Source organism: Mustela putorius, unplaced genomic scaffold (genome assembly GCF_011764305.1).
Source record: "Mustela putorius furo isolate JIRA1106 unplaced genomic scaffold, ASM1176430v1.1 tig00004007_pilon_pilon_pilon, whole genome shotgun sequence".
NCBI lineage: Eukaryota > Metazoa > Chordata > Mammalia > Carnivora > Mustelidae > Mustela > Mustela putorius.
This window is the reverse complement of record NW_025422145.1, coordinates 12,149,078-12,174,491: the sequence shown is the minus strand read 5'-3', so window position 1 is coordinate 12,174,491 and position 25,414 is coordinate 12,149,078. Positions and strand designations below refer to the sequence as shown.

Sequence of the window (25,414 nt, the reverse complement as noted above, 5' to 3'; positions counted from 1 at the left end):
ACCTCCAAATCGCTCCTTTCCAGACCTACATGTCTTTCGTGTATCGCCCAACAAGTTCACGAGCACCTACTCTGGTGTATTCATGTAAGTCATGAGTACCTAGTATGTGGCTATTCATTGCACCATGATAAGCACCAACCATGTATCCATTTGCCCAAAATATAATAAGCATCTACTGTGCGTCCATGCAACAATTTAAGAGCAGGAATTCTGTGTCCATTTATGCAACATGTACATTGGCTTAACATGTAATGAGCACCTGTCCTGTGTCCGTCGTGCAATGCCTTGAGCACCTACTATGTGCCAAGAACTGTGCCAGGAGACCCACAGGCCTCTGCTCTGCCAGGGACAGCGGCATCAAATGCACACAAGACGACAAAGTTACAGGGGGAGTCAGATGCCTCACCTACAAGAAGATGCTTTTCCTCTCCTGGACTCAAGGCCAACCGTGAGGCGGCAGGGCTGGCCAATAGCAGGAGGACTGTTTTTGAACCAAGATTGCGACCCGACAGCAGAGCAGCGAGAAGATAACTGGGCAGGGGCTCCAGACTGGCCCAAACAAGACACACTCAAGAACGCGAGTCCGGGATAAGCTTCAGGAAAAGACAGTTTATGCGGGTGCTGGGCTTTAGCTCGCGCCGGCATCCACTCCTTCCACCTCCTAACCTTGGGCGCCGCGCCGGGAGCGGAGGGTCCGGGTGAGACCAAGGACCCCGGCGGAGCTCAGGCTGGGGACGCACGCAGGTTGTCCCAGCTCCTGGGACCAAGCCTGGGGCCGATCGGAAGGCCGGACTGCTCCCGGCCGGACCTCGTCCTAATTCCACGGGCGGGGACCAACCCGGGACATGGAGGGAGGGTCTGATCCCAGCCTCGAACCCTGGCTTGCGCCTCCCCGAATCCGAAGCTGGGGCCTCTGCCCGCCCGGCGCTGCCCGCGCGTTCCTGGAACTGGGTTGGGCGGAGAAATCAGGGCCTGCGGAGAGGCATTCCTGCCGCCCTCCCCGCAGCCCGGGGCCGCGGGGGGCCTGGCCAAGGTGACCCCGCGGGAGGGAGGCGAGGGGCCCCCGCCCCCTCGGCCGCAGCGACCTCCTCCATCTTCCTGGTCTTCGGGGCTTTTCCTCTGGGCCCGCTCGCCCTCCCTCCGGTCAACGGCGCGCCTGCCCCCTCCCCCGGCTTCCCCAAGGGCGGGACATCCCTCCCCCCCCCGCCCCCGCCACCCCCAGGCCACCTCCGGGCCGTGTCCCAGCGCTGCCCTCGGGCCGGGGGCGGGGCCACGGCGGGAGGGGGTGTACCGGAGGATGGGGCCGAGGTGGACGCGCGCCGCTCGCCCGCGGCCCGGCGTCCCCTCCCTCCCGGTACCCTCTCCTCGCGGCCCCCACCCTCCCCCGGCCCAGCGCCGACTCCCAGCCGCCCCCTCCCCCCGACGCGCACGCCCCGCCTGGCAGCTGGCGCCCCGGGCCTGGGGCCGCCGCGGCGAGAGGGGTTTGCTGGGAGGGCGGGCGCGAGGGAACCAGCGGGGGAGGGAGGAGGGAGCAAGGCCGCCCCCCGCGCCCCTCCTCCTCCCCCTCCTCCGAGGCTTGCCGGGCCCTCCTCCCGCCGCCTCCCTCCTCCCTCCTCCCTCCCTCTCTAAGACATCCCCGCACGGCCCGGCCGCCGCGGCCACCTTCCCTGCCGGAGCTGCAGATGTGGCGGAGCGGCCGGGCGCCGGGCGGCCGTGCCAGGGGAGCCCGCGCCCCGTGAGCCTCGCGCCCGGGCCCCCGCCCGCCCCGGCCCCTCCCCCGCTCGCTCCCCCGCCGCCCCCCGACCGCCGGAGCCCGCAGCCGGGAGCCCGACCGCCCCCGCCGCCGAGGTAGGAAGCCTCGGGGCGTCGCGCCGTGGGGACGGGACTGGGAGGGCGGCGGGGGGGCCGGGCTGTCGCGCGGAGGCCTGCAGGGGGCTGCGGGACCCCAGGGTCGCCTCCTCCTCCCGCGTCTCCGCCGCGCCCCGGGCCATTGTGAGCCCTCGCCGGGGCCCCTGCGCTCGCTCCCTCGCTCGCTTGGCTCGCGCGCTCCCTCCCTCGCCGGCTCCCCGACCCGTCCCTCAGTCTCTCCGTCTCTCTCGTGCTTCCTTCCCTCCCTCCGTCCGGAGGCCCGGCCGACCCAAGACCGGGCCCAGGGCGGGAGCAAACTTCGGCGGGGAAGTTGGGCGGCCGCGGTGGGGGCGCGCTGCAGGGTGAGGGGGGCCCCCGGAGCCTGGGCACAAAGTTGTCTGGGGCAGTGGGGCAGTCGCCCCTTCCCAGGGCTGCGCCGGGGCTGTTTCTAGGACGGGGTTTGAAAGGTGTCTCCTCCCTTGTCCCGGAAAGTCTCCCCACTCCTGCGCCTGGCTAGCCTGGGCCCTTCCCCGGCCGGGGGAGGGAGGCGTCTCTGGGGGTCAGGACGGGGTGCTGCCGCGTCGGGCCTGGGAGCCGGAGTCCTGTCTGGCACTTGCTCCTCCTCCACTGCTGTCTGGGTGGAAGCAGAAGAAGCTGGCAAAGTGAAGAGGGCAGGGGTATCCAAAGGGCCTGAAGGAGGGTCTGGAGGGAGTGGGGGAGGGGGCGAGGCAGGCAGGTGCATCCCGAGGGAGGGAGATATGGCACCCTGCTTCCCCGCAGGCCCCCGGGGAGTGGGGCTGGAAGCCGGGCTGGAAGCCAGGCTGGCACCTGGAGGCCTTGGCACACTGCCCTGGCCTGTCGGGTACTCAGGCCACAGCAGGGCAGCATGCTGCTTGTCCCCCTGTCCAGGAAGGACCGCCTGGCCTGTCCTCCCAGGGCAGTGATGGTTGCAGGGATCCTGGCCCTGCCCTGGAGCCTGGGAAGCGGGAAGGGATCCTGGGAGGAGCCCTGGGCCCCCAGCCATCACAGCCCAGGATCTTGGCTCTGAAGGGAACGCTTGACACTGAGGGGGCAGCCAGGCCGGCCGCAGACCTGGCCAAGGCCTGGGCTCTCGTGGCTCTTGGTCTAAGCCAGGGACAGGGCCTGAGCTGTGGTCTTCAGAGGTGGCCTTCCTGAGGGTCTTACGTCCTGGAGGGAAGGCGGGGCTTAGCTGAAGCTGAGGGTCAGCAGGAGACACTCCGGTCCCCCAGGGCCTTCCGCAGCTCCCAAGCTCAGGGAACGGGAAACTGACCCCTTCCGTCTGCCCACCCACCCAGTCCCCTGCAAGCCCCGCTCCTGGTGCCACAGTGCCACAGCTGTTCTAGCCCGTCCCACACATCCCTCCCCACACATCCCTCCCCGTGACCTCGGAGCCTTCCCCCTCTGCTCCTCCTTCTCCCCTCTGGGCCTGGGCTGGGCCTCCCAGCTGGCCCTCGCCCACTCTGGGGGAAGGGCTGCACCTGGGGAGCCCTTCCCAGGACACCCCTTTCCAAGCTGCAGCCCAGCCCATTTTACAACCCACCCCCAGCTCTACTTGGCCCTGTCTACAGCCAGCCAGCCAGGAGGCAGTGCCAGGGGGTTGGGGCACAGTTTATGGGGGTTGAGGACCCCTTGGAAGCGTCCCTGTTTTCCTTAGCTCCTTACCCTCCCCCTCCTTTCCGGAACTACCATTAGCGCTGACCCTCTGACCCCCAGAGCCTGCCCACCCTTCCCTGTCTGTGACCTTTGACCTTTGGTGTTAAATCCCTCCAGCTGGGGCTCTTTGGCCCCTGAGTGACCCTGGCCCAGGTCCCCTGGGGGGCCTCTCCCTGCTCCTGGCTCTCTACACAGGGACACCTGCCAGTCCCTCCCTCACTGATGGGGAGGGGGTGCCCCAGGAAGCCAGACGGTGAGTCACCCCACTTCCAGGCACCACTGCTTTTAGAGTTGGTGGCTTTGGGGGATTCGGTTGAGCCAGGCCACAGCATTGAGGGTGAGTGAGAAAAGCCCCTGGCCTGGGAATCTGATCTCCTGGATTGGAGTTTGGGCCAGGCCACTAACTCCCAGGGCCCTGTGGGGCAGCTCCCTCTCACCCCCTTTCTGGGTCTCAGTTTCCTCATCTGTAAAACCAAGAAGTCAGACAAGGTGAACTTCCGGAGCTAGAGTCCCTCAGAAAATTTGTTGGGTGGGGGGGTACTGAGAAGTGGGGTCAGGCCAACAAAAGCCAACTCTCAATTATCCGTGGGTGGAGCCAATACGAACAACTGGATGCCGCAGACATCCAGAAACCTCATTTCAAACAATCATGGGAACCGCGTCCCCCCAAAGCTTTTGTTGTTTCTCAAAAGCCAGCTGCAGATGGGGTAGCCACAGCCATGTCTTCTGCCTGGGCTCCCCTCACTGGGAGTGCCCGTGGAGGGCGAACCCGCCTGCAGGAGGACAGAGCTCTGCCAGGGACCCTCCTTGGGGCCTGTCAGAGGCCCTGGACCCCTCTCGGCCCCACCTTGTGGCTCCCACACTCCCCTCTCTCCTCCTTCCCCAGCCTGGCCTTGGCCCCAGGCGGTGGGAGTGTCTTCTGCCACCTAATCCTCCTGGGGTCTGAACTGTGGTATAGAAGGAAGAATGTGTTTTCCTGACGACATTTTCCCATGTGCGTTTTCATCTACCCGGACTGGCCTGGAATCCGAATTTCCCACTTGGGCGAGGGGGGTGGGGTGGGGATGGGCGCTGGGCAGAGTTTGGGGCAATCCCAGGATGAGGGAGGGTGGCGACAGCTGCGGCTGGGGGACCAGATGTTGGGGCTGGGGCCTGCTGAGGAGCTGGTTGGGAGGCATTTGGGGTGGGGCCCTGGTGCTGGGAGGCACACTGGGGTTTGGTGGGGGAGATGGCTGCTCCTGGCTCTCCCCTCTGGCCCCGAATGTCTCCCCAGGTTGCATATGGGGCCGGGTTGGAGGGGAGGCCGTGGAGGCCCCTCATGCAAGCAGGGCATTCAGCCTGCAGCCAAGAGGCCCTGAGCTGGGTGGAATGGGGGGAAGAAGCTTTTCTGAGGCTGCAGGGGGTGCTTCCCTCTACTCAGGGTTCTATTTTTTTCTCTTCTTTTAAAGATTTTACTTATTTATTTGTCAGACAGAGATCACAAGTAGGCAGAGAGGCAGGCAGAGAGAGAGGGAAGGGGAAGCAGGCTCCCTGCTGAGCAGAGAGCCCTCAGGGGCTCGATCCCAGGACCCTGGGATCACGACCTGAGCCGAAGGCAGAGGCTTAACCCACTGAGCCACCCAGGCGCCCCTCTAGTCAGGGTTCTTAATGTGATTTTATATCTCACACAGATGACAGAGGCCAGAGGGTGACTGGTGGAAGGTGCCCGGCCATCCCCCCTTTACCTGGAGGTGGGGAACGTCCATGGTTGGTGAGGGGGCAGCTCAGGGCCAGCCAGAAAGAGGCAGCTCTCCCTTGCCTGAGTTGGTTCCCTTGCTATGGCCCCAATAGGTATGGGGCGTCCCCTCTCTGAGATGGGATGCCCGGCCTTTTCCCAGCCTGCCACCAAAGCGGGGTGTGGAGGAGCACAGCTTTTGCAAAGCCCCTTGGGACACATCCCCCCAACCCCGCCTCCATGCCAGCCTGGTGAATACTGAGTCAGGTGCTGCTGGGGCCGGGGACTCAGTATTTCCCACCTCCAGTAGCACTTCTGGTGCTCTGCTGACCTGCCAGAATTGAGGCTTCACTGCTGGGACAGGAAAGGATGGGCTGCTGGGGGGTCCTGTGTAGGGGCATGGCCCGGAGTAGAGAGACCCCCATTCTCTCTGGGGCTCCAGCCCAGCTCTGCAAACCTCTGCTGTTCTCCAGCTCAGGACAGTGCCTGCTGAGGTCCCTAGGGAGGCAGGGTGTCTGGGGAAGGAGTGCCATGGGGAGAGGAACTCCCAGAGAAAATCCAGCAGCCCCGGGAACTTGGCAGGGCTTGACATTTGTCACCTAGAATTGCCACATCAGCCCGTTGAGGAAGATCCATTGATCACTGACAAACAAGGGAACTAAAGCTTTGGCTGGAATAGGGCCAGTGGGCTTCTGGGCCCAAGTTCCTGGATCTGCTCTGGCTGGTCAGGGTGGTACCTGGTGGTCTGTTTCCCAGCCCGGGATGAGAAGGGATCCTGTTCTGGAGGGGAACCCAAGCTGCCCCAGCAGCTGTGCACACTCAGCCCCCAAACCTCACCCTTTCCCTGGCCTTAACTCCAGACTGCTCTGTGGGGGAGGTGAGGCCTGGCCCAGGTCTGCAGGGGCCCCTGGCCCTTCTTCCCATTCCAGCACTAGTGGTATGGGACCCTCCCAGGGGAGCTCTGAGGGGGCCTCTACCCAGCTGGCCCCCAGGGAGCCCCGGAGCCAGACCTGCCATCCTAGCACCCTAGGATGCTTCTCTTCCAAGCTCCTTCAGGCTGGGCAGGGAAGGGGTCTCAGCTCTGGGCATCTTTTTTTTTTTTTTTTTTTTTTTTAAAGATTTTATTTATTTATTTGTAAGAGAGAGAGAGTGAGAGCGAGCACAGGCAGACAGAGTGGAAGGCAGAGGCAGAGGGAGAAGCAGGCTCCCTGCGGAGCAAGGAGCCCGATGTGGGACTCGATCCCAGGACGCTGGGATCATGACCCGAGCCGAAGGCAGCTGCTTAACCAACTGAGCCACCCAGGCGTCCCAGCTCTGGGCATCTTGAAGGGCCGGAGCTCTGGCCTTCTCCTCCTCCCCCTCCCAGATGGGATGGAGTGTTCTGGTTAACTGGTGGTCAGGCTGGGAGGAGCCTGGGGGCACGGGGATGTGAAGTGATTCCAGCATTGGGGTGTGCGTTGGGGGGACTTTCCATCTGCTCCAGATGCCCCTGATGGGGGATGGGCAGAGGGCCTGAGAATCTTCCAGTGCCATGACTGGGGGTCTGGGGAGAGGCTGGGCCTTCCTCGGGCCCTTTGTCTTCAATGCCTGCGAAGCCAGGTAGTACAGGGACAGCCCCGCGATGCTGCGTGCGACATGTGTGCGCACACATCCTCCTGCCTTGGCAGATGGCTGCCCAGGGAGGGGACTGACCCAGCCCCTGGCCCCCTCCTCCAGTCATGGCCAAGGACTGGTGGGAGGCTCCGGAGGCCCCAGGAGACCGCGGAGCTGCCTGACTCAGTCCTGGGAAAACAATCCTGCCCAGCTGACAGAGGGTCTTGTCTCCTTTGCACAAATGCACTCACAGGCTAGTGCCCCACTGGGACCCTGGGAATCTGAAGGCTGGGGGTGGAGGCTGCTTGGGGGGGAACTGACACTCAGAGATTTGAGGGCTTGGCCTGGGATCACTTGGGGTTAGGGAGGGACAAAGGGGGACCAGAGCCCAAGGCTGTCTGGCTCTGGCCCCTGAAATGTCAGTTCAGCGTGGGAATCCCCTCGGCTCTACTGTCCCCTGCTCTATCCTCCCATCCCCTGTGTGGGCACGAGGGCGTGATGTGGGGGCAGCTGCGTCCAGAGGAAGCCTGTCGCCCTCCCTTCTCCCTATCATCCATCTGGGTCTGGCTGGCAAGTCCCAGCGTGCCTGAGCCATTTCTCCCCTGGGCCACTCCCTCCTACATCCAGAGCCCCCCATCCCCACACTTTCAGGCTGACTGCCCCTGAGCTGCCATGTCCCCTCCCCCCTGGGCTATGGGGCCCTCCATTGTCCTGCCTGTTCTAAAGCTCCCCCCCACCCAGTACTGCTGGCTGCCTGCCCGCCAGCCCCACCCTCTTTCAGGCCAGGCCCACACCACCACCTCAGGACACCTAGGGCTCACCCTACTGGGTGCTGTGGACCCTGGGCCCCCAAGGGCCTGCAGCAGGCCAGGCCTGACAGGGCACTACCCAGTGGGTGTTTCCTTTTGGGTTTGAAGACTGCCCCCAGCTTCTAGACTTGCTTTGCTGCCAAATGGGACAAGCAGGGGACAGGTGGGGGAGGCAGGAAAGAGGGGCTGTGGGCAGGGGTGGGGAGGGTAGGGGTGTGGGGGTGGAGTCCAGAAGTCATGGCAGGGCCCCTGTTGGGCCTGGTCACTGGCTGCTCTGGGGGTGGGCCCCATCCCAGCCCTGGGTGGGAGTGGCAGGAGAGAAGCTGGGGGAACTGGGCCCTACCAGTCATCCCAAGTGAATCAGGGAGATGCTGGCCACCCCATCCTCATCCAGGTCTGCCCACAGGTCCTTTGCCCTGGACAGGGAGGAGGAGGCCTCTGTGCCAAGGCCCAGGCCCCGGCTCTCACCTTGACCTTGGGCAAGCCACTTCCTTCTTGGGGCTCAGCCCTTCCATCCTTCCCCACCTCCCACGGCTGGTGGGCCCCACAGTTGGATTCATTCCTTCAACGGACATTGCTGAGTGCCAGGAAGAGCGGAGGGCGGGTGTGATGGTGCTGCTCAGGGAGTGGTTAGGGAGCTCAAGCTCCAGGGGACTTGAGGCCAGCCCCTTCCTTTCCTGGATGGGGAAACTGAGGCCCAGAGCTTTGCCCACATCAGACTGGGGCAGGCCAGTTTTCTGGCATTGAGCCCACAGCACTTGGCATCACTGCCCAGTTCCCAATGGTGGAGGGGGTCAACTCAGCATGGGGGCTGTGGGAAACAGTGCAGTGCTCCCCTCCAGGAGGGCTTCCCTGGCTCTAGGACTCCCTTCTTGGAATGAGGCGCCGAATGCCAGCAGCAGGGGTTAAGTGCTGGGGCCAAAGGTCGGGGCAGTGCATGTAATACCCCTTGTGCAGAGTCAGGCATCCAAGGTGTGTTCATGAGCTGGTGGCATTACAGCAGGAGCAAGGACTTGGACCCTGGATCACCGTGGCAGGCAGCACAGGCTGCCAGGGGGCTGGGAATGCTTCCCTCAGCAACGCAGGGACAGGAGCAGGTCCTCTGCTCAGCTGTCAGGCACCTGCTGCCAAGAGTCTGAGGCCAGAGAGAGTAAATCAGGGAAGACTTGCTGCAGGAAGGGGAAGGAGGCAAGTGGCAGCTGGGGAGAATATGGGAATGTGGAAGGGTGTATGGGGGCCCTGCATTGAAGAGGTGAGCATCGGGCTTGTGGGAGAAAGAAAGGGAATCCTGAGAAAGGAGGTGCTGCTGGGGAGAGCTTGAGGGCAGGAGCCTCTGGCCTGGAAAAGAGGAGGGTACTTTCTGTGTAGAGCACTCCATGGCTCCCGGTGCCCTCCAGGTCCTGGCCCAGACCTGCTCTTGGGCCTCCTTCTCTTCTAAGTGACAAGCAGTTTTGCTGAAGGTCAGCTGGGGCCACACCCCCGGCCTCTACAGCACTGGGCCCAGAAAGAGTGTGGGCTTTGGAACCTGGCAGTAAACCCCAGATGTGCTACTTGCAAGCTCTGTGACCTTGGCAGGTGATTGAACCTCTCTAAGCCTCACTCTCCCCCCTCTGGAAAACGGAGACTAGCACCTAATTTGTGGGGGGCCGGGAGGATGAATGGTGATGCTGAGCGGGAGGCAGACTGGCCTGTCTGGGCTGCAGAACAAGTTAGGACCCGATGTCCCAACACTTCACCCTGTGTCCCCACTGCTTGGGAGCAGCCCTCCCCCACCCCGCTGCTCAAGCTCCCCCACCGAGGTCCAGGGGCCTTTCATCCTCATTCATCTGGAGGCCCCCAGGACTGAGTGGGTTGGAGGGCCTGGTGTTGGAATGCATAACTGAGCGGTGGGGTAAATGAGGCGGAGGGAGGGGAGGGCCAAAGTCCAGAGCCCGCCTTGCCAGCCTCCGCTCTCAGTTGGCAGGTGCCATTCCGTGGGCCTGGTGCTTGTCCCAGGGTAGTGGGAGGGGTGAGCCGTGGGCAAGCCCCCAGGACTCAGGAGGTGCTTATCGGGTTGTCTTACAGTCTGACTTGGTTGGGAAACTGCAGTGTTGCCTTCCCTTTGGGGCCTGGGCCTCATCCCTGCGGCTCGTCCTCATAACTGCTGAGTCCCAGACCGGTCACATGCGTGTCCTCTGTTTGGTGTTTGAGCACAGGTGTGACACATATGGATTGCCTCTATGTTGGGGTGCGGTGAGTGCCCCTCCATGTCCTGTGGGACACTGGCCATGGCCTTTGCTGGCCCCAGGGAATTCTGGCAGAGTGCCCAGCTCTGCCTGTCCATCCTGAGTGGCAGTGCTGCCTAGTGGGGCCTGGATTGCTACTGCCGAGGCCTCAGTGAGTGTGTGTCCCTATCGGGCTCCCCCCACCCCCATGCCAGCTCCTCCTGGGGATTTGGGCGGCCTGGGGCCAGCTCTTCCCTTCCCACTCTGAGGGCAGGCGTGGGGGGTGCTTGGCGGGCTTGCCTCTGGCAGAGGCCCAGGTGCAGGCAGTGCTCAAAGCCCCACGCACCACCTCCCCACCCCCCCCCCCCAGCAAGCTGGGCAGACAGGAAAATACCAGACATAGTTGTACAAAGGTGGCTGCAGGCAGGCAGGCAGTAGGGGGTGGAGGCCACTGAGATGGGGGCCTAAGGGAGGCCTCTGTGCCAGGCTGGCCCCTGCAGCTGGACAGGCATGCACATCTGTGTGAGTGTGCTTGTGCATATGTGGGTGGGGTCCATGTGTTGAGTTGCTACCGCCCCCAGCCTGGCAGCATTGGGGAAGCCAGAACTGGGGGAGCGGTTGGCGTGGGGGTAGGCCTGGGGAGCCAGCTGTGAGCCTTCCAGCTTCAGGCACTGCTCAAGTATCTGGGTGACCTTGGCAGGCTGAGTTATTGCATGGGGCACCCCCAGCCCAGGGCCAGGAACAAGAACCCTCGGGGCCACATCTCCTGCGTGCCTGGCATGGGGCCAAGCTCCTCCTGCGGGATGTCCCCAACCCCCACCTTGCCCCGTGAGCTGGCCCCTTTCTGTGGTACCTGTGTTTCTGACCAAGGCTCATAGGGGGCAACAGGGACCCATCTGAGGCCCCACAGCCAGGGGAGAGAGCACAGAGGACCAGCACCAGCTCACCTGACTCCGGGTAGCGCCATCTAAACGTGCCCGTGGGAGAAGTTCCTGGCACACACCCTATTCAGGTGCTGCCCAGCTGAGGGCTTTCCTGAGGCCCCCATGACTAAGGGCAGAGAGCTCAACCCTCGCTGGTCCACCAGGGGCACTTGCTCCCCCACCCCCGGCCCCCGGGGAATCTGGAGAGGCCCCATCTTGGGATGGGAGAGGGGCCGGCCTGCCAAAGGAGAGATTCCCAGGAAGGCAAACCCTTGGTCTTACAGAAAGTGTGGCCAGCCCCCCGCCCCTCTCCTGGGACCTGCCAGGCAGGAGAGGCCTCAGGATAAGCCCCTCCCCCTGGGTCCTGGGAGGAGGTCTGCTCCTTCCAGGGCTCCTCAGGGCCTCTGGGACCTCCCTCCTTTTCTTTGAGCAATTGGGCTCCAGAAGGTGGCTAGGGTCTGCTGTGGCCACTGCCCAGGACAGCTGGTGCCGGAGGCCCTTTGAGGGGCATGAGCTTGTTTAGTTGCACCTTATGGTGAAGGCCAGGTGCACTCAGGTGAGGCTGAGACAGTGTTGTCTGTGGATACCATGGGGAGGGTCCGTCCCCCACCCAGCGGTCCTCATAGTTCTAGACTAGCCAAAGGCTGGGCGTGTCAGTGATGGTGACAGTTAATTCAATAAGTTTGATCGAGTACCTACTATGGGCCCAGCATTATTTTAGTTGCTGAATATTACATAATAATGGGAAACATTAAGAAATCACTGGATGGGGTGCCTGGGTGGCTCAGTGGGTTAAAGCCTCTGCCTTCAGCTCAGGTCATGGTCCCAGAGTCCTGGGATCGAGCCCCATATCGGGCTCTCTGCTCAGGGTGAGCCTGCTTCCCCCACCCCCTCTCTCTGCCTGCCTCTCTGCCTACTTGTGATTTCTATCTGTCAAATAAATAAATAAATCTTTTAAAAAAAAAAAAAAAAAAAAAAAAAAGAAATCACTGGATGTGTGCATCACCACCCAAAACCCAATGAGAAGTTATTACGGTTACCATCATCCCCTTTTAGAGGCAGGGACAATAAGACAGGGAGGTGACCTGCCGAAAATCACATGGTCATATGGGCAGGAAGTAGCAGACCAAGGGGGAGACCCAGGTGGTCTGACTGGGATTTGGACCCATGCTCTGCTGCCTGCTCAGGAAGGGGGGCGCTGAGAGGATGAGGTCTGCCTCTACCCCTGCCCCCAGCCCCTGCCGCCCGGGAGGGTGGAGCTCTTGGCCAGAGCAGGGAGGGAGCAGGAGCAGTTCCCAGGAATGTGGGGCCGTTTGCTTTGGCAGCCGATCTGCCCTCAACTCTCCAAGCCTCCCTGTGGGCGCCCCCCGCCCCCAGCTGGCCCCTCCAATGCCCACCCACTGCCTACCCACTGCCTGCTGCCCCTCCTAGGTTCTGTACATAGCTCCCACAAACCCCTGGGCAGGGCGGGGGTGCCAAGCTGGACCCCTTTTGCCTGCCCTCCCAACATCCATGGGCAAAGGAAGGGCTGATAGTGAACATGGCTTCAGGACTCACCTGGGCTTGAAATCCAGTTCTGCCACAGACAAGCTGTGTGATCTTGGATGGGTCGCTTAATCTCCCTGGGCCTCAGTTTTTACATCTGTAAAATTGGGGGTGGCCAGAACCTGCCTTAACAGGTGCTGGCTCTTCGTCTGACTGTCTGTCAGACTGGCTATTGGTCCTGTTGTCATGTAACCTTTACCCAAGCCTTCCAGGGGGCTTGCTCCCCACTCCAGCCCTCAGCTTCCCCATCTTCAAGAACTGCATGTCAGTAGCAATCTTCCCAGGCACCAAACACCCCAGCACCCACAGAGCACAGGGGAGGCTAGGAACTTACTTCCCCTTTCCATGCCATATCAAGAAAGCCACTGGGCGGGCGCCTGGGTGGCTCAGTGGGTTAAGCCGCTGCCTTCGGCTCAGGTCATGATCTCAGGGTGCTGGGATCGAGTCCCGCATCGGGCTCTCTGCGCGGCGGGGAGCCTGTTTCTTCCTCTCTCTCTCTCTCTCTCTTTCTGCCTGCCTCTCTGCCTACTTGTGATCTCTCTCTGTCAAATAAATAAATAAATCTTTAAAAAAAAAAAAAAAAAAAGAAAGCCACTGGGCTTTTGCAAGGTGCGTCTTAGACCCCTGTCCCCAAATCCTCAGCCAGATGGGCCATGGCTGACCAAGGGGCAGTATCAGGACCACAGGGGCAGTAAGGGGGGGGGGTCCCTTATATGGCCCCATGCTGCTGTGGGGTGGGCAGGGAGAGCTCCCATCTTACAGAGAGTCCTGTCCTCTCTGCTTCTGGCAAGGAGCCCCTGAGTGTTTCTCAGAGTGGATATGCCTAGCTGCCCCCTCCACCTACACAGGCTGCCCTCCAATCCCCGGGCCAGCGGGCTAACTCCCTCCAGGCAGGGAAGGAGAGGCTTTATCCAGCGTGGAGTCCAGCCCACTCCCCCCACCCCCAGCCTGGTGACTTCGAGCCTCAGTTTCCCCATGTGTACCACAGGGGCAACGACGGCATCTCCTCCCAGTAGGGGTTTTAGAGGGCTCAGAGAATTCTTGGACAGCCGGTGCTTGGCACAGGGTAGTGTTGGACGCCTGCTCACCGCCCCCCGCCGCGTGGGGTGTGCGTCCCGCCCCACTACACAGCGCCCGGGCGCGGTCGGTAGCGGTCCGAGCCTTGGTTTCCCCCGCCCCTCGCGCTCGCCCCGCGCTCGCCCCGCCCGCCGCGGGTGGGCTCGGCCGCCAGGTAGGCCGGGCGGGGGTGCTCGCCGGGCGCTGCAGCTGGGGGCCGTCTGCGCGCCGCGGGGCGGGCGCACAATAGCCGCCATTGTCTGGGCCAGGCCGGCGGGGCGGGCGCGGCGGGCGGGGGCCGGGCCCCGGGGGGCCAGAGCGGCCCACCCTCGGGGTGACCCCCCGCCCCGCGGGGAGGCCGGCCGGGGTCCCGCGCCCGCCCTGCCGCCCCGGTGGTCCCCGCGCCGCCCCGCTTCCTCCCGCTCCCTGGGCTCTAATTAGTTCCTTTCGCAGCTGGAGTAGCGGCGCGGCGCCCGGCAGCGCGACCACCTCGGCGCCGCCTCCCCGCCCGCCCGCCTGCGGCGAGGGGTCGCGCCCGGCCGCGGGCTCCGCCGCCGCTTCCGAAGCTCGCCTGTCCTCTAGGAGCCACGCGAGGCACCCTTCTGGGCGGCCCTCGCCTGCTCTGGGAAACGCGACGCCCGAGTGGCCTCCCTCCTGCCCGCCTGGGTGTCAGGAGCGTCGAATCCGGTGACGGGCCTGTCTCCTTCTCTTGTGAGCCTCGGAGGCCCAGGAGAGTGCCACCCTGGCTGTCGCCGTGCCCCCTTCACCCAGCCGCGGAACAAAGAGCAGAGCCGGTTCAGAAATGGCTTCTGCAAGCTTGGGGGTGGGGAGTGGAAGGAGACACCTTGAGGTTGGCCAAGGTCAGGACAGGAGAGAGGTCATAGGGGGTCTTCCCTTTGGTGTAGGGCCCCCTTCTGGAGGACAGTTCTGGGTGGGGCCAGGCTGGGGTTGGGAGATGCTGAGAGCAGCAGGCTTTTGGGCTGGATTCTTCCTACTTTCCCAAAGGAGTTGGTCTCTGGACTGGGTTCTGGGTTCTTTGTGGGAATGAATCCCTGCTTCCTTGGGCAGAACCCAGTGACAGGAAGTGTGTATGTATGTGTTTGGGAGGGGTTCTCTGGGGACTGGGCCTGCTGATTAAGCGGGGGTGCTGGAGTCCCCACTCCCACCTGGGTACTGTGCCTACCCCTCCGGGCAAACAGGTTCCTCTTGGCCCAGGTTGTGGGGGGGAGCTCCCTAGTTGTATGTTGAGGCATGTCTCCTGCAGGTCTGCAAGATGACCCAGGGTCTAGGACTCCTCCCTGGACCTCTTCTGGCCTGGGACAGAGGGCAGTAAGGCAGATAGATGCCAAAGGATGTTACCTGGGCAGGGTTGCCAAAGCATCAGTTTGAATTCCCAGTTCCCAGACCATCCAGCACACATGGTCCCCTTCTCTGGAAGGTCCAGTTGTGGGTGGAGGCTGGAGGCTGTGGGGAGGCCTGTGGCCCTAGGCCAGCTGAGGGACCAGGCCACCAGCCCTTCCTGGCTCCTGAATTCTTAATCAGCATAAATATTTACTTCCTTCCTCCCCTCCCAGGCTCCCAGCGCAGAGGACTTCAGGGAGGTTGGACTGGGCCTGTGTCTAAAAATAAACAGGTGGAGGGACAGGCAGACAGACAGACATAACTGGGGGAGGGGGGTCAGGCAGAGGGCAGCTCCCTGCCCAGTCAGAGGAGAGGGGGGGGGTCCATCCATCACTGTCATCCACCCACCTGCCCACCTTGGGTCTGGAGCACCTAAAGGACAGGGTGGCAGCCTGATCCCAGCCCCACTTGCCTCACTGGGAGCCTCTGGCCCATTCTCGGCCTGGCTACAGATCCAAACAGATCTGATTGGTCCCACCTGATGCAGTTTAACTGGGACAAGTCAGGTCACAGACTGGGTCCCACAACCAAGAGTGGCTGCCTCTCCTTGGGCTCCGATATTTAGCCATGTGCTGGTAGGTAGGGTCTTGGGATGTCCTCAAAGCAGAGGGTCCTAATTGAGGTAGGGGACTGCCTTGTTCCCTGTGTGCCTGGAGGGTCTTGGCAGAAGGAGAGCTTGTCAAGGTAGATGAATGGGCCAGGACTTGGGACCAGAGAAGATTGTCCAAAGTTGCTGAGGTGGATGGCCTGGAGGAAAGATGAGTGGGGACGTGAGGGCTGTCCTCCTCCTTTGGGCTCCATGAAGCACACACGTGGGCAACTCTGGTTCCCAGAGAGAGAGAGAGAGAGGTGCGTGTGCACACATGCACACACAAACACACACACACGCACAGCTGAAACTTATGGTCATGTGCCATGTGGTGGTTACGGGGTGTTATGTATTAAATTATGAAAACGTGGATTTGGTGAATGATGTGGAGTATCTCATAGTGTTGCCTTGTTCAATGGATAGATTTTCGAGGTGTAATCACCTCAATTAGCAAATGCAAGAACACACTTCGACCACATGTGGAAAGGTAGCCCCTGGAAAAAGTTGGAGGTTGGAATAGAGTTGACCTTGTTCTTGGGTCATTTGAATGTGAAGAAAATCACACCATTGATCATTTCTAAGAAACCGTGAAAATACCAGTGTGAGAACGTATAATAAAAGAATATCATCCCCCCCCCCGCCCCCCGCAAAAAATAATGATGGATGGATGTATCTTATTAACCAACCCTGTCCCGGGCTGGCCTGGCTGGGCCACAGTCCCCAACTGCCCCCTGGTGGCGACCCAGAGCCCTCGGGCTCCCCGTGCCTATGGGTACCTTTCTTCCCGACTTACCTGGGAGGCAAGGCCCCCTGTCTGCAACCCCATCCCTTGGGCCAGGCTCTGCGCAGCTCACCTGAGACAAGCTCTCAGCCTCCTTCCCTTGCAGGTGACCACAGCTGCCTGGGAGGCCTCTCACGGTGAGCACTTGGCGATCAGTAGTGGAGAGCCACTAACAGTGACCTTGGAAGATGCTTGTTGCTCTTCTGGTTTGGTTCTGGGTCCTCAGGCTCAAATCAGGCACGTGATCCTGAGCACAACTTCCCATTTGGTCAGAAATGACCTTTGGGACTTGGCTGACCAGTTCCCAGAAGATCTGGCCTTGAAGTGGGTTGCTTTGCTGCTTCTTAGCTCTGTGACCTGAGGCAATATCTCTAAAACTCAGTTTCATGGCAAAATGGACTCTCTGAGCTTTGCCTCTAAAAGTCTTGAGGGCAGTGGATATCAAAGCTCTCAGCAGGTGGTTGGTGCTCCTGTGTCCCGGGGCCAGAGCCCCTCAGGGTCCCCCTTCCCAGGGAGATAGTGCTTATGCTGCCGCACAGCCATGCCTCCCTCCCCTGGTGGCCTCTGTGGGTGCAGCCCGAGAAGCCTGAGGTCACGGTGTCACAGTACTCCTGTCCTCCCCCAGGTTCCTTCCTGAATCCCAGCTTGGGGGCACCCCGCTGCCTACAGCCACCTCCAACCCAGCACCCCATCACCATGCACTCCTTGGACGAGCCGCTCGACCTGAAGCTGAGCATCAGCAAGCTCCGGGCGGCGAGAGAAAAGCGGGAGAGGACGCTGAGTGTGGTCCGGCACCGAGCTCTGCACAGGGAGCTCGGCTTGGTGGATGACAGCCCCACCCCGGGCTCTCCGGGCTCCCCACCCTCAGGTACAGAACCCCTGGCAGGGCAGGGGAGTCTCCAGCCCCGATGGAGCCATGGCAATGGGAAGAACATCCAAGGTGTGTCCCCCAGGATGTAAGCAAGCCCCTCATAGCTTTCAGCTTAGAGCTAGAGCTCTTGTCCATTTATCCTCCCAGCAGTTTGTCTCTGGAGGTGACACTGTCCCTGGGGGGAGGCAACTGATCTACCCAGTTCATGAAGCTGGCACAGCAGAGTCAGGATTCAAACTAGGCCTCGGGGAGGACATGGAGGAGCTGGTAAGGGGGAGCAGGGGATACCAAGGCCCAGTGACCCAACTCCTGGGCTTTGAGGCAGCGTGGCTGGTTAGTCAGGTCCGTTCAGATTGGAGACTGAGCCCAAAGAAGTGCTTCTCGGGGGTGCTTGGGGCTCAGGACTTCCACTCTGCCTGCCCAAGAAGCCCGAGACCTGAAAACCAGACCCACCACGTCTGAGCTAGAAGGCTCTGGAAGCAACCTGGCCCAAACCCCTCTTACAGAAGGGCGCAGGGAGGCAGGAAGGGGCCCGGGAGAAGTCAGAAAGGTCCCCAGCTGGCAGGGTGACAGCAGGCCAGGAGCCTGGCTTCAAGCTCCCGATCAGTGGGTACTTCCCACTCACGGGCTTACCCAGCGGCTGAGCTCTCCTGGTGGCGAAGGCCACACACTCAGCTGTGCAGGCTGCTGCTCAGATGCTTGGGGTCCCAGCGTGGTCTGGCGGTGTGGCTGGTATCTGCTTCCAGGGTCACGGTGGGGGATTCGGAGACTCCCGATCTAGTACCCCTGAAGAGTGCTTCTCCCTTAGGCTTCCTGCTGAACCCCAAGTTCCCCGAGAAGGTAGAAGGACGTTTTTCGGCGGCCCCTCTGGTGGACCTCAGCTTATCACCGCCGTCCGGGCTGGACTCTCCCAATGGCAGCAGCTCACTGTCCCCTGAGCGCCAGGGCAACGGGGACCTGCCTGCAGTGCCTGCTGCCCCGGTAAGGAGGGCGTGAGGGTTCTGGAAAAGAGGTGTACTGGTCTCCTGAAAGGACTACAAACTGGGTGACTTAGAACAACAGAAATGTATTATGCTGTCACAGTTCTGGAAGCTAAAGTCTGAAATCAAGGTATTGACAGGGCTGTGCTCCCTCCAAAGGCTCTGGGCAAGAATATTTACTTGCTTCTTTACAGCTTCTGGTGGCCCCCAGTGTCCCCTGCCTTGTAGCTGTGTCATTCCAATCTCTGCCTCTGGTGCCACTTTGCCTTCTTCCTCTGTTGTGTATTTTTGAGTTCAAATTTCCCTTTCTCTTATGAAGACAACCATCACTGGATTTAGTACTCCCCAATCCAGTATGATCTTTTTTTTTTTTTTTTCTTTTTGAGAGGGAGATAGAGAAAGAGAGTGAGCAGGGGTGGGGGTAGGGAGAGAGGGAGAGAGAATGGGGGTGGGGGACAGAGGGAGAGGGAGAGAGGGAATCTTAATAAGCAGGCTCTATGCCCAGTGCAGAGCCCAAGCTGGATTTGATCTCACAAACCTGAGATCATGACCTGAGCTGAAATCAAGAGTCAGATGCTTAGCGGACTGAGTCACCCCAGCGCCCGCAGTGACTTCTTAACTTGATTGCATCTATAGACACCCTATTTCCAACTAGGCTCATAGCCATAGGTGCAGGGGGTTGGAACTGGGACAACTCAACCTGCCACAGAAGGAGACAGAGCAGGCGGGCGTAGGCCTGCTGGCCCAGCGGGGGGCACTAGCCCACTCTGCCTTCCCCCTGCCCCCCAGGACTTCCAGCCACTGCGTTATCTGGATGGCGTCCCCAGTTCCTTCCAGTTCTTCCTGCCTCTGGGCTCCGGGGGGGCCCTGCACCTGCCTGCTTCCTCCTTCCTTACCGCCCCCAAGGACAAGTGCCTCTCACCAGAGCTCCCCCTGCCCAAACAGCTGGTGTGTCGCTGGGCCAAGGTGAGTTGGGGGGCCAGGAAGATGGGGGCCGGGGCTGGGGTGGGCTGCCCCATGCAGACTCAGAACCCTCCTCTGCCCCGCAGTGTAACCAGCTCTTCGAGCTCCTCCAAGACCTGGTGGATCACGTCAACGACTACCACGTCAAGCCCGAGAAGGACGCAGGGTACTGCTGCCACTGGGAGGGCTGTGCCCGCCACGGCCGAGGCTTCAATGCCAGGTGAGGGGGAGCGAGGGGGTGCTGGGCAGGAGTGGGAGGGGGGCTTGGGTGTCCCGCGAGCGGCGTCGAGCTCCCCTGTGGCCTCCCTGGAGCAGGTACAAGATGCTCATCCACATCCGCACACACACCAATGAGAAGCCGCACCGCTGCCCGACCTGCAGCAAGAGCTTCTCGCGCCTGGAGAATCTGAAGATCCACAACCGCTCGCACACAGGTGAGCAGCCGGGGCGGGGAGGGTAATGGGGGGGCGGCGGGGGGAAGCCTCTCCGGGGGCTTGATCCTTGGATCCATCTTCCTGTGTGGCCCCGGCACCCTTGTCAGTGTGACCATCCGCTGGGTGCCACCCACTAGGCAGTGCTCACTCCAGCTCCCGGTGGGGTCAGCGCTGGCGACAGAGCCACACACCTAATTTTAAACTTCCTAATTGCCAAAAAATGAAAGAAGTCCTAATTGCTGCATTGAAGAAAGGACAAAGGAATAGGTGAGATGAACTGTAACGAAATTCCTTGAATCAGATGTATTAAAAAGCCAGCAGTGAGACACGAGTTAATTCTGTACGAAGTCTGGGAGCGCAGTCTGGCGCGCGCCCTTCCACTCACACAGCACATCTCGCTGCGGGCCCGCCGCACGTCAAGGGTGCCCTGCCTGGAGCAGCTACCAGACATGGGTTCAATCTGGAGGCATTCTGCTGTGCCAGGACCACATCCAGCGTACAGGGCATTCTGCAGTGCTCACTGTGGGCGCCCCCCCCCCAGTAGGGTCTTCAGCAGCATCTAAGCAGATCTGCGGTCCTGCCTGTCGAAGTGGTCACTGTCCTCCCCAATTCAGAGCACAGGACTGAGGCCAAAGGCACGCACATAGGCCACAGCGAGTGGGGAGTGATCAGGCCAGCTTCTCCGTGGCCATGCCCTGCTGTCTGCACCCGGGATCAGATCTCTTGCCAGAGATCAGATCTCTTGCTGGGGACACCACCCCTCCCATCGGACAGTCAGTGCTCTCAGGGGGACCGCATCTAGGGTGAGGGGCCTGGGGTCACCCCGTGTGCGCAGAGGCCCCTCATGCCCGCCCCGCCCCGCAGGTGAGAAGCCCTACGTCTGCCCCTACGAGGGCTGCAACAAGCGCTACTCCAACTCCAGCGACCGCTTCAAGCACACACGCACCCACTATGTGGACAAGCCCTACTACTGCAAGATGCCCGGCTGCCACAAGCGCTACACGGACCCCAGCTCGCTGCGCAAGCACATCAAGGCCCACGGCCACTTTGTGTCTCCTGAGCAGCAAGAGCTCCTGCAGCTGCGCCCGCCCCCCAAACCACCACTGCCCACCCCCGATGGCAGCCCCTATGTCAGCGGAGCCCAGATCATCATCCCCAACCCTGCTGCCCTCTTTGGAGGCCCCAGCCTGCCCGGTCTGCCCCTGCCCCTGGCCCCCGGCCCCCTTGACCTCAGTGCCCTAGCCTGTGGCAATGGTGGGGGTGGTGGGGGGCCGGGTGGCATGGGCCCTGGGCTGCCGGGCCCTGTCTTGCCCCTCAATCTGGCTAAGAACCCGCTGCTGCCCTCACCATTTGGGGCTGGTGGACTGGGCCTGCCTGTGGTCTCCCTCCTCGCTGGCTCCGCTGGCGGCAAAGCCGAGGGGGAGAAGGGGCGTGGGGCAGTCCCAGCCAGGTCTCTGGGCATGGAGGGCCGCAAGACGCCCCTGGAGAGGACTGAGAGCAGCCGCTCCCGGCCAAGCCCTGACGGACTTCCCCTGCTGCCAGGCACTGTGCTGGACCTGTCCACAGGCGTCAACTCGGCAGCCAGCAGCCCGGAGGCACTCGCCCCTGGTTGGGTGGTCATTCCGCCGGGCTCTGTGCTGCTCAAGCCAGCCGTGGTGAACTGAACCTGCCTGCTGGACGGCTACCCGCAGCCTGGCTAGCAGCTCCCAACCCTGCCCCTGACGAACGGAAACTTTTCTGCGAAATAGCAATAATGTCCTCCTGCCCCCAGGGCCTGGTTGGCTGGGTCCCCCAGGCAGACCCAGCCCCAGACAAGCTGGGCAGCAAGGATGGTGCTAGAAGGTCATTGGTGGTGTCCCAGGCTCCGGAACAGGGGCTGGTGCTGCCAGCCAGGGTGAGCCGTGCTCCTGGGTGCTAAGGCCTCGCTCGCCTCCAGCCCTCCCCCTGCCCTGTCCTCCACTTAGCCCTCAGTCTCCCAGCCCCCCTCCCCCATGCCTCCCTCATCCATTCACCAGCCTGGGTAGGTCATCCTCCCTCCCTGCCTTGCCCACCTGCCAGCCATGTCCCCATCCTGCCTAGCCTCTCTGGGCCCCTGTTCTGGGGGCTTCTTGGACCCCTTTCCCTCTGGCCCACCCTCCAGAGGGAGAGCAAGACAGACGCAGGCAAAGCCACAGGAAGAAGCCACCTTATCCCTATGACAAGGCGCCTCCAAACTCAGAGAGGGAGGCCCGCTCTGCCAGCTGCCCCTCACTACTACTAGCCCGTCCAAAAACAGCCAGCACTACCGGAGGCTCGGCCCCTTCCCCGGGCTGGACGCTCTCCACAGTGCGGGGACTGCTGACCACTCGCCTGCCCCTTCACTGCTGGGCCTTCTCCCTCTACTTTTAGGGAGCCCTGAGCGAGGGGAGAAGCCAGGACGCCGGGCCCTTGCTTGGCTCAGGGAACAGGTGGGGCAGGGCTTGGCTTGGGGTAGTGCCACTCTGCACAAGGGACTATGGAGGTTTGCAGGGTGTCAGGAGGTAGGAGGCTGGCCAGGGACAACCCCAGGCTGGGACACAGCTCCCATTCTGGGGGTGTCCAGTCACAGCCAAGCACATAGGGGAGGCAGGGCTCCGGGCCAGTGCTGGGCATGGGAGCTTTCCAGAGGCCATGGACTGAAAGCCCTGGGCTTGGGGGTGGAGAAGCAAACAAGGATGGCCATAGGAGCACCCGAGCCCTCGGCCTGGAAAGGGGAAGCTAGAGGAAGGAGCCTGGATTTAAGACATGGTTGTGTCCGTCGGCTATTTCCCAGAGCCTCTGTCTTAGAGGTGTCCCCACTCCTGCCCACCACCTCCCCCATGGCACGGGCCAGAATAAGCTAAGGACGCTGGTGCTCCATGTGCTCCACAGCCCATGGCCCAATCCCACCAGGCCTCGGGGCCCCAGCAGATGCTTCCCCTCACCCTGAGCCCTCACTGTTCCCTCTCTGGAGGTGGCCTGGTGCCACCTGGGAGGCGCTGGCCCAGCAGCCAGGACTCCTGGCCCCTCAGCCACATGACCAAGCACTCCATTTCCCCTGCTATAGAACTGGAGGCTGCGGGCCAGCAGGGGGTGCTCAACAGCCCTGCGGACTCTACCCTCTCCCGACTGCCCTTCTGTCCTAGAGGGGGTGCCCGAACAGGGCCTGGCAGTGCTGCTTCTGCCCCTTGAAGGGGCTGTGAGCAGAACAGGAGGGAGCTGGTCTCCTTTCTTCAGGCCCCACCCAGGACCCAGGCCTTAAGTCCCCAGCTGGGGGCCAGGGCTCTGAGACTCAAGCCCAGGGAGCAGAGGAACAGGGCACTGGAAGGTGACGTTAGCTCAGCATGTGACTTGGTGATAGACCAGGCTCGAAAGGGCTGGTGTACGTGTTGTTGTTGTGGGTTTGTTGTTGCACATTCCAGGATATCAGTATTTTAACAGGTTCTAAGTGCCTTTCTATTGTAGCTTATGTTTTTCCTCCTCTTGGCTCCATTGCTGTTAGCATAGAGTTTAAAAAAAAAAAAAGAGATAAGCTAATGACTATAACAATATATTCCTCCATGTGAGAGGAAGTTTATAAAGAAACAATAAAAGTGAGTTGCAAAGATGGTTTCTGTCTTGGCTGTGCCACGAGTGGAGCCTCCCTGCTCGAGAACTCTGACCAACCGTCTTATGCCTGGCCTGGGTCTCCCACCCCCAGCAGGCAGCACCCAAAGATCCCATTCCAGGGTTTCCTTCCAACCCTGCGGCTGCCACTACTGCCAGGTCTGCTGTTGGGAGCTGGGAAGGGGCAAGTCCTGAGGCTGCAGAGAGAGAAGATTTTGGATAAGTATCATGGGTTCAGGTCCTCACCCTGCCACTACCTGCTGTGACTTTGGTGGGCGAAGCCTTTGTTCTGGGGGAGACACAACTCCCTGGCCTTTGTCCAATGGGAGTCTGGTGAAGGCTTCTCTTTCCTGGCGGCACTGGAACATTCCACCCAGATTCCAGAGATGCTAGCGGGAAACCCTGCTCAGGGAGAGGCGGCCTGTGGCAGAGCCGGGGGTGCAGGGCTCTGTACCTCGTGGGAAGGGTGAGGGAGACCTAAGGACACTGATGCTGCAGGAGGGGCCTGGCACCAGGAGGGCAGGACTGGCTGGAATCTGGATGTGTGCACTGAGAAATGCAGAAAGGACATTTATTACCAAACTATAAATTAAAGGAGGTGGGCAGGGTGCAGTGGGGCAAGCTGAGCGGTCACGTTTTGGGCATCTGTTCCTTCTCTCTGTTCTCCTGGGCCTGGATCCTGAGCTCCTCCTGCAGGCGCTCCCAGGCTCGGACCACCTGGGGAGGGAATCAGAACCAGGCAGGACAGTGAGTGGGATGGGCCTCTGCCCTTCCCAGGCCCTGCACAGCAGCAGGCATGTCTAAGCTAACAGCTTGGGAAACACAAGTGCTTCCTTTATCAGTGCCCAGCACTCCCAGGGGGGACAGGGCCCAGGCACACCCTGCTGTCTATCAGCTAGTGGTCCTGTTCCCGCAAAGCCATGGCTGCTGGGAGGGCCACTGTCCAGGTGACACAGGGCCCAGGCAATTCAGCCCAAGCGGCTAGGCCCCATGGAGCTGAGGTAGCTGGAGGGAATGGCAATTTAGGGGGTATTCCCTGAGGCTGGGGCACCAAGGAAGGGCACAACTTCCTGCCTGCCAAGTTCTGAACTTCCTAGAAATGAGGGGCCCCAGTGAGAAGAGGCCCCCTTGCGTGCCCTCCTCCCAGCATCGAAGAGCACTCACCTTGGACTGCAGGTAGAAGGAGCCACCCACGGACTTATCGTTCACCTTGAATAGGTGTTCGTAGTTCTGCAGAGGAGGGGAGACGGTGAGAGGGTGTGCAGTCTCTGGGTTACAGAGGCAGGGGAAGCTAGGAAATGACAAAGAAGGAAAGCCAGAGGGTTCAACCCTGACGCCCCACGTGTCCCCCCATGTAACCCCGAAGCCACTGTCACTGCTAGGGGACAGAGAAGTGGACAGGTGCCCACGGGGGGAAGGAGTTCTGTGCCACTGCCTGCTTCGGGCGTAAAAATGGAGTGACAAGCAGCTCCCACAACTTGGGAGTCCAAGCTGGCTGCAGCCACAGCCTCCACACCCGCCTCTTTCCGCCGAGCCACCTTCACTCCTCCTGATCCTGGTGGCCCGACCCCTCAGGCCGCCATTCTGGTCTGCCCAGGCAAGACCCACCTCCGAGCCAGCCTCGTAGTCTCACCTTCTGGATCTCCTCAGGGCTCAGCTTGGAGACATTGAGAATCTGCTGGGCCTCCTGGAGGCTGAGGCCAGACAGGTTAGAGGCAGCTGCAGACTGGTGTCCAGCACGTCCTCGCGCATCAGCTGCCGCCCGGCTGGCTATGTGGACACACTGGTGAGTGCTCAGCCCTCAGGGGCCCAAAGGATCCCTTGGGCCTTCCACATAGGCAGCGCAGCATGCCAGTTGGCATGGGAGAAGACACGCGCAGGAACGGGGTGCATCCCCTCTCTAGGAGTGGATTTTTTGGGAGGGTTGGGTGGGGAGTCTATGAAGTGAAGTCTGAGCCCACTGGAGGACAGGAGCAGGTTCTGGTCCCCAACCCTGGTACCTGGTGCCAACCAAAACCATGAGATGGCCCTGTCCCACTCCTCTCCCCTAACCCCTCATCCCAAGTGACAGCAAGTTGGGGAGCTTTAGGCTACAATGGGAAGCAGGACGAAGCTGTAGGTAGGAAGAGGTAATAACAGCTCAGGTGAGACCTGGCCACCCACCAGTTTCATAGACGGCAAAACAAGTGGCTCAGGTGACCTTTTCCATTTCAGTGACCCTAGAATCAGGAGCCACCAAACTTTCTCTTAAAGGGTCAAAGAATAAACGTTTTAGGCTTTGCAGAGCAATTAGAGTCTGTGTTGCAATTATGTGACTTTGCCTTATAAGCAACCAGAGGGTAGGGCTGTGTTCCAGTAAAACTGTTTACAAAAACAGGTGGCCAGGTGAGCCAGCTTGCCACCTCCTGCCTCCATGTTCATGTCAA

General features: G+C 61.3%; 2 protein-coding genes across 5 annotated transcripts in view; one reads left to right on the top strand and one right to left on the bottom strand.

Annotated features, from left to right (window-relative positions):
• Positions 1-1,276: 1,276 nt before the first annotated feature.
• On the top strand, positions 1,277-22,989 carry GLIS2 (GLIS family zinc finger 2). Of its 3 annotated transcripts, XM_045072146.1 has the most exons (7): positions 1,277-1,848; positions 16,763-17,005; positions 17,817-17,989; positions 18,778-18,954; positions 19,038-19,171; positions 19,264-19,385; positions 20,250-22,989. In XM_045072146.1, the coding sequence occupies exons 2-7, from the start codon at positions 16,834-16,836 to the stop codon at positions 21,047-21,049; spliced, it is 1,578 nt and encodes a 525-aa protein (XP_044928081.1). In that variant the 5' UTR covers positions 1,277-1,848; positions 16,763-16,833; the 3' UTR covers positions 21,050-22,989. The 3 variants fall into 3 exon arrangements, with proteins under 3 accessions (XP_044928081.1, XP_012910503.1, XP_004750571.3); XM_013055049.2 differs by lacking the exon at positions 1,277-1,848 and having other exon boundaries at positions 13,777-17,005; XM_004750514.3 differs by lacking the exon at positions 1,277-1,848 and having other exon boundaries at positions 13,782-17,005; positions 19,267-19,385.
• A 556-nt stretch (positions 22,990-23,545) lies between these two features.
• LOC101676586 (mitochondrial import inner membrane translocase subunit TIM16) overlaps positions 23,546-25,414 on the bottom strand; it is a 64,857-nt gene continuing 62,988 nt past the window's right edge. For both annotated transcript variants that reach the window (XM_013055038.2, XM_004750517.3), the window contains 3 exons: positions 24,622-24,758; positions 24,153-24,218; positions 23,546-23,705 (listed from right to left, as the gene is read on the bottom strand). In XM_013055038.2, coding sequence (XP_012910492.1) covers positions 23,619-23,705; positions 24,153-24,218; positions 24,622-24,758 — 290 coding nt within the window. In that variant the 3' untranslated portion in view covers positions 23,546-23,618. The remainder of the gene's footprint in view (positions 23,706-24,152; positions 24,219-24,621; positions 24,759-25,414) is intronic.

Bases quoted from the DNA above. Each gene is read 5' to 3' on its own strand.
- GLIS2 (XM_013055049.2), top strand. From the start codon at position 16,663: ATGCTGCCGCACAGCCATGCCTCCCTCCCCTGGTGGCCTCTGTGGGTG. The intron at 18,955-19,037 runs GTGAGTTGGGGG...TCTGCCCCGCAG, and splicing joins TGGTGTGTCGCTGGGCCAAG to TGTAACCAGCTCTTCGAGCT. The intron at 19,172-19,263 runs GTGAGGGGGAGC...GCCTCCCTGGAG, and splicing joins GGCCGAGGCTTCAATGCCAG to CAGGTACAAGATGCTCATCC.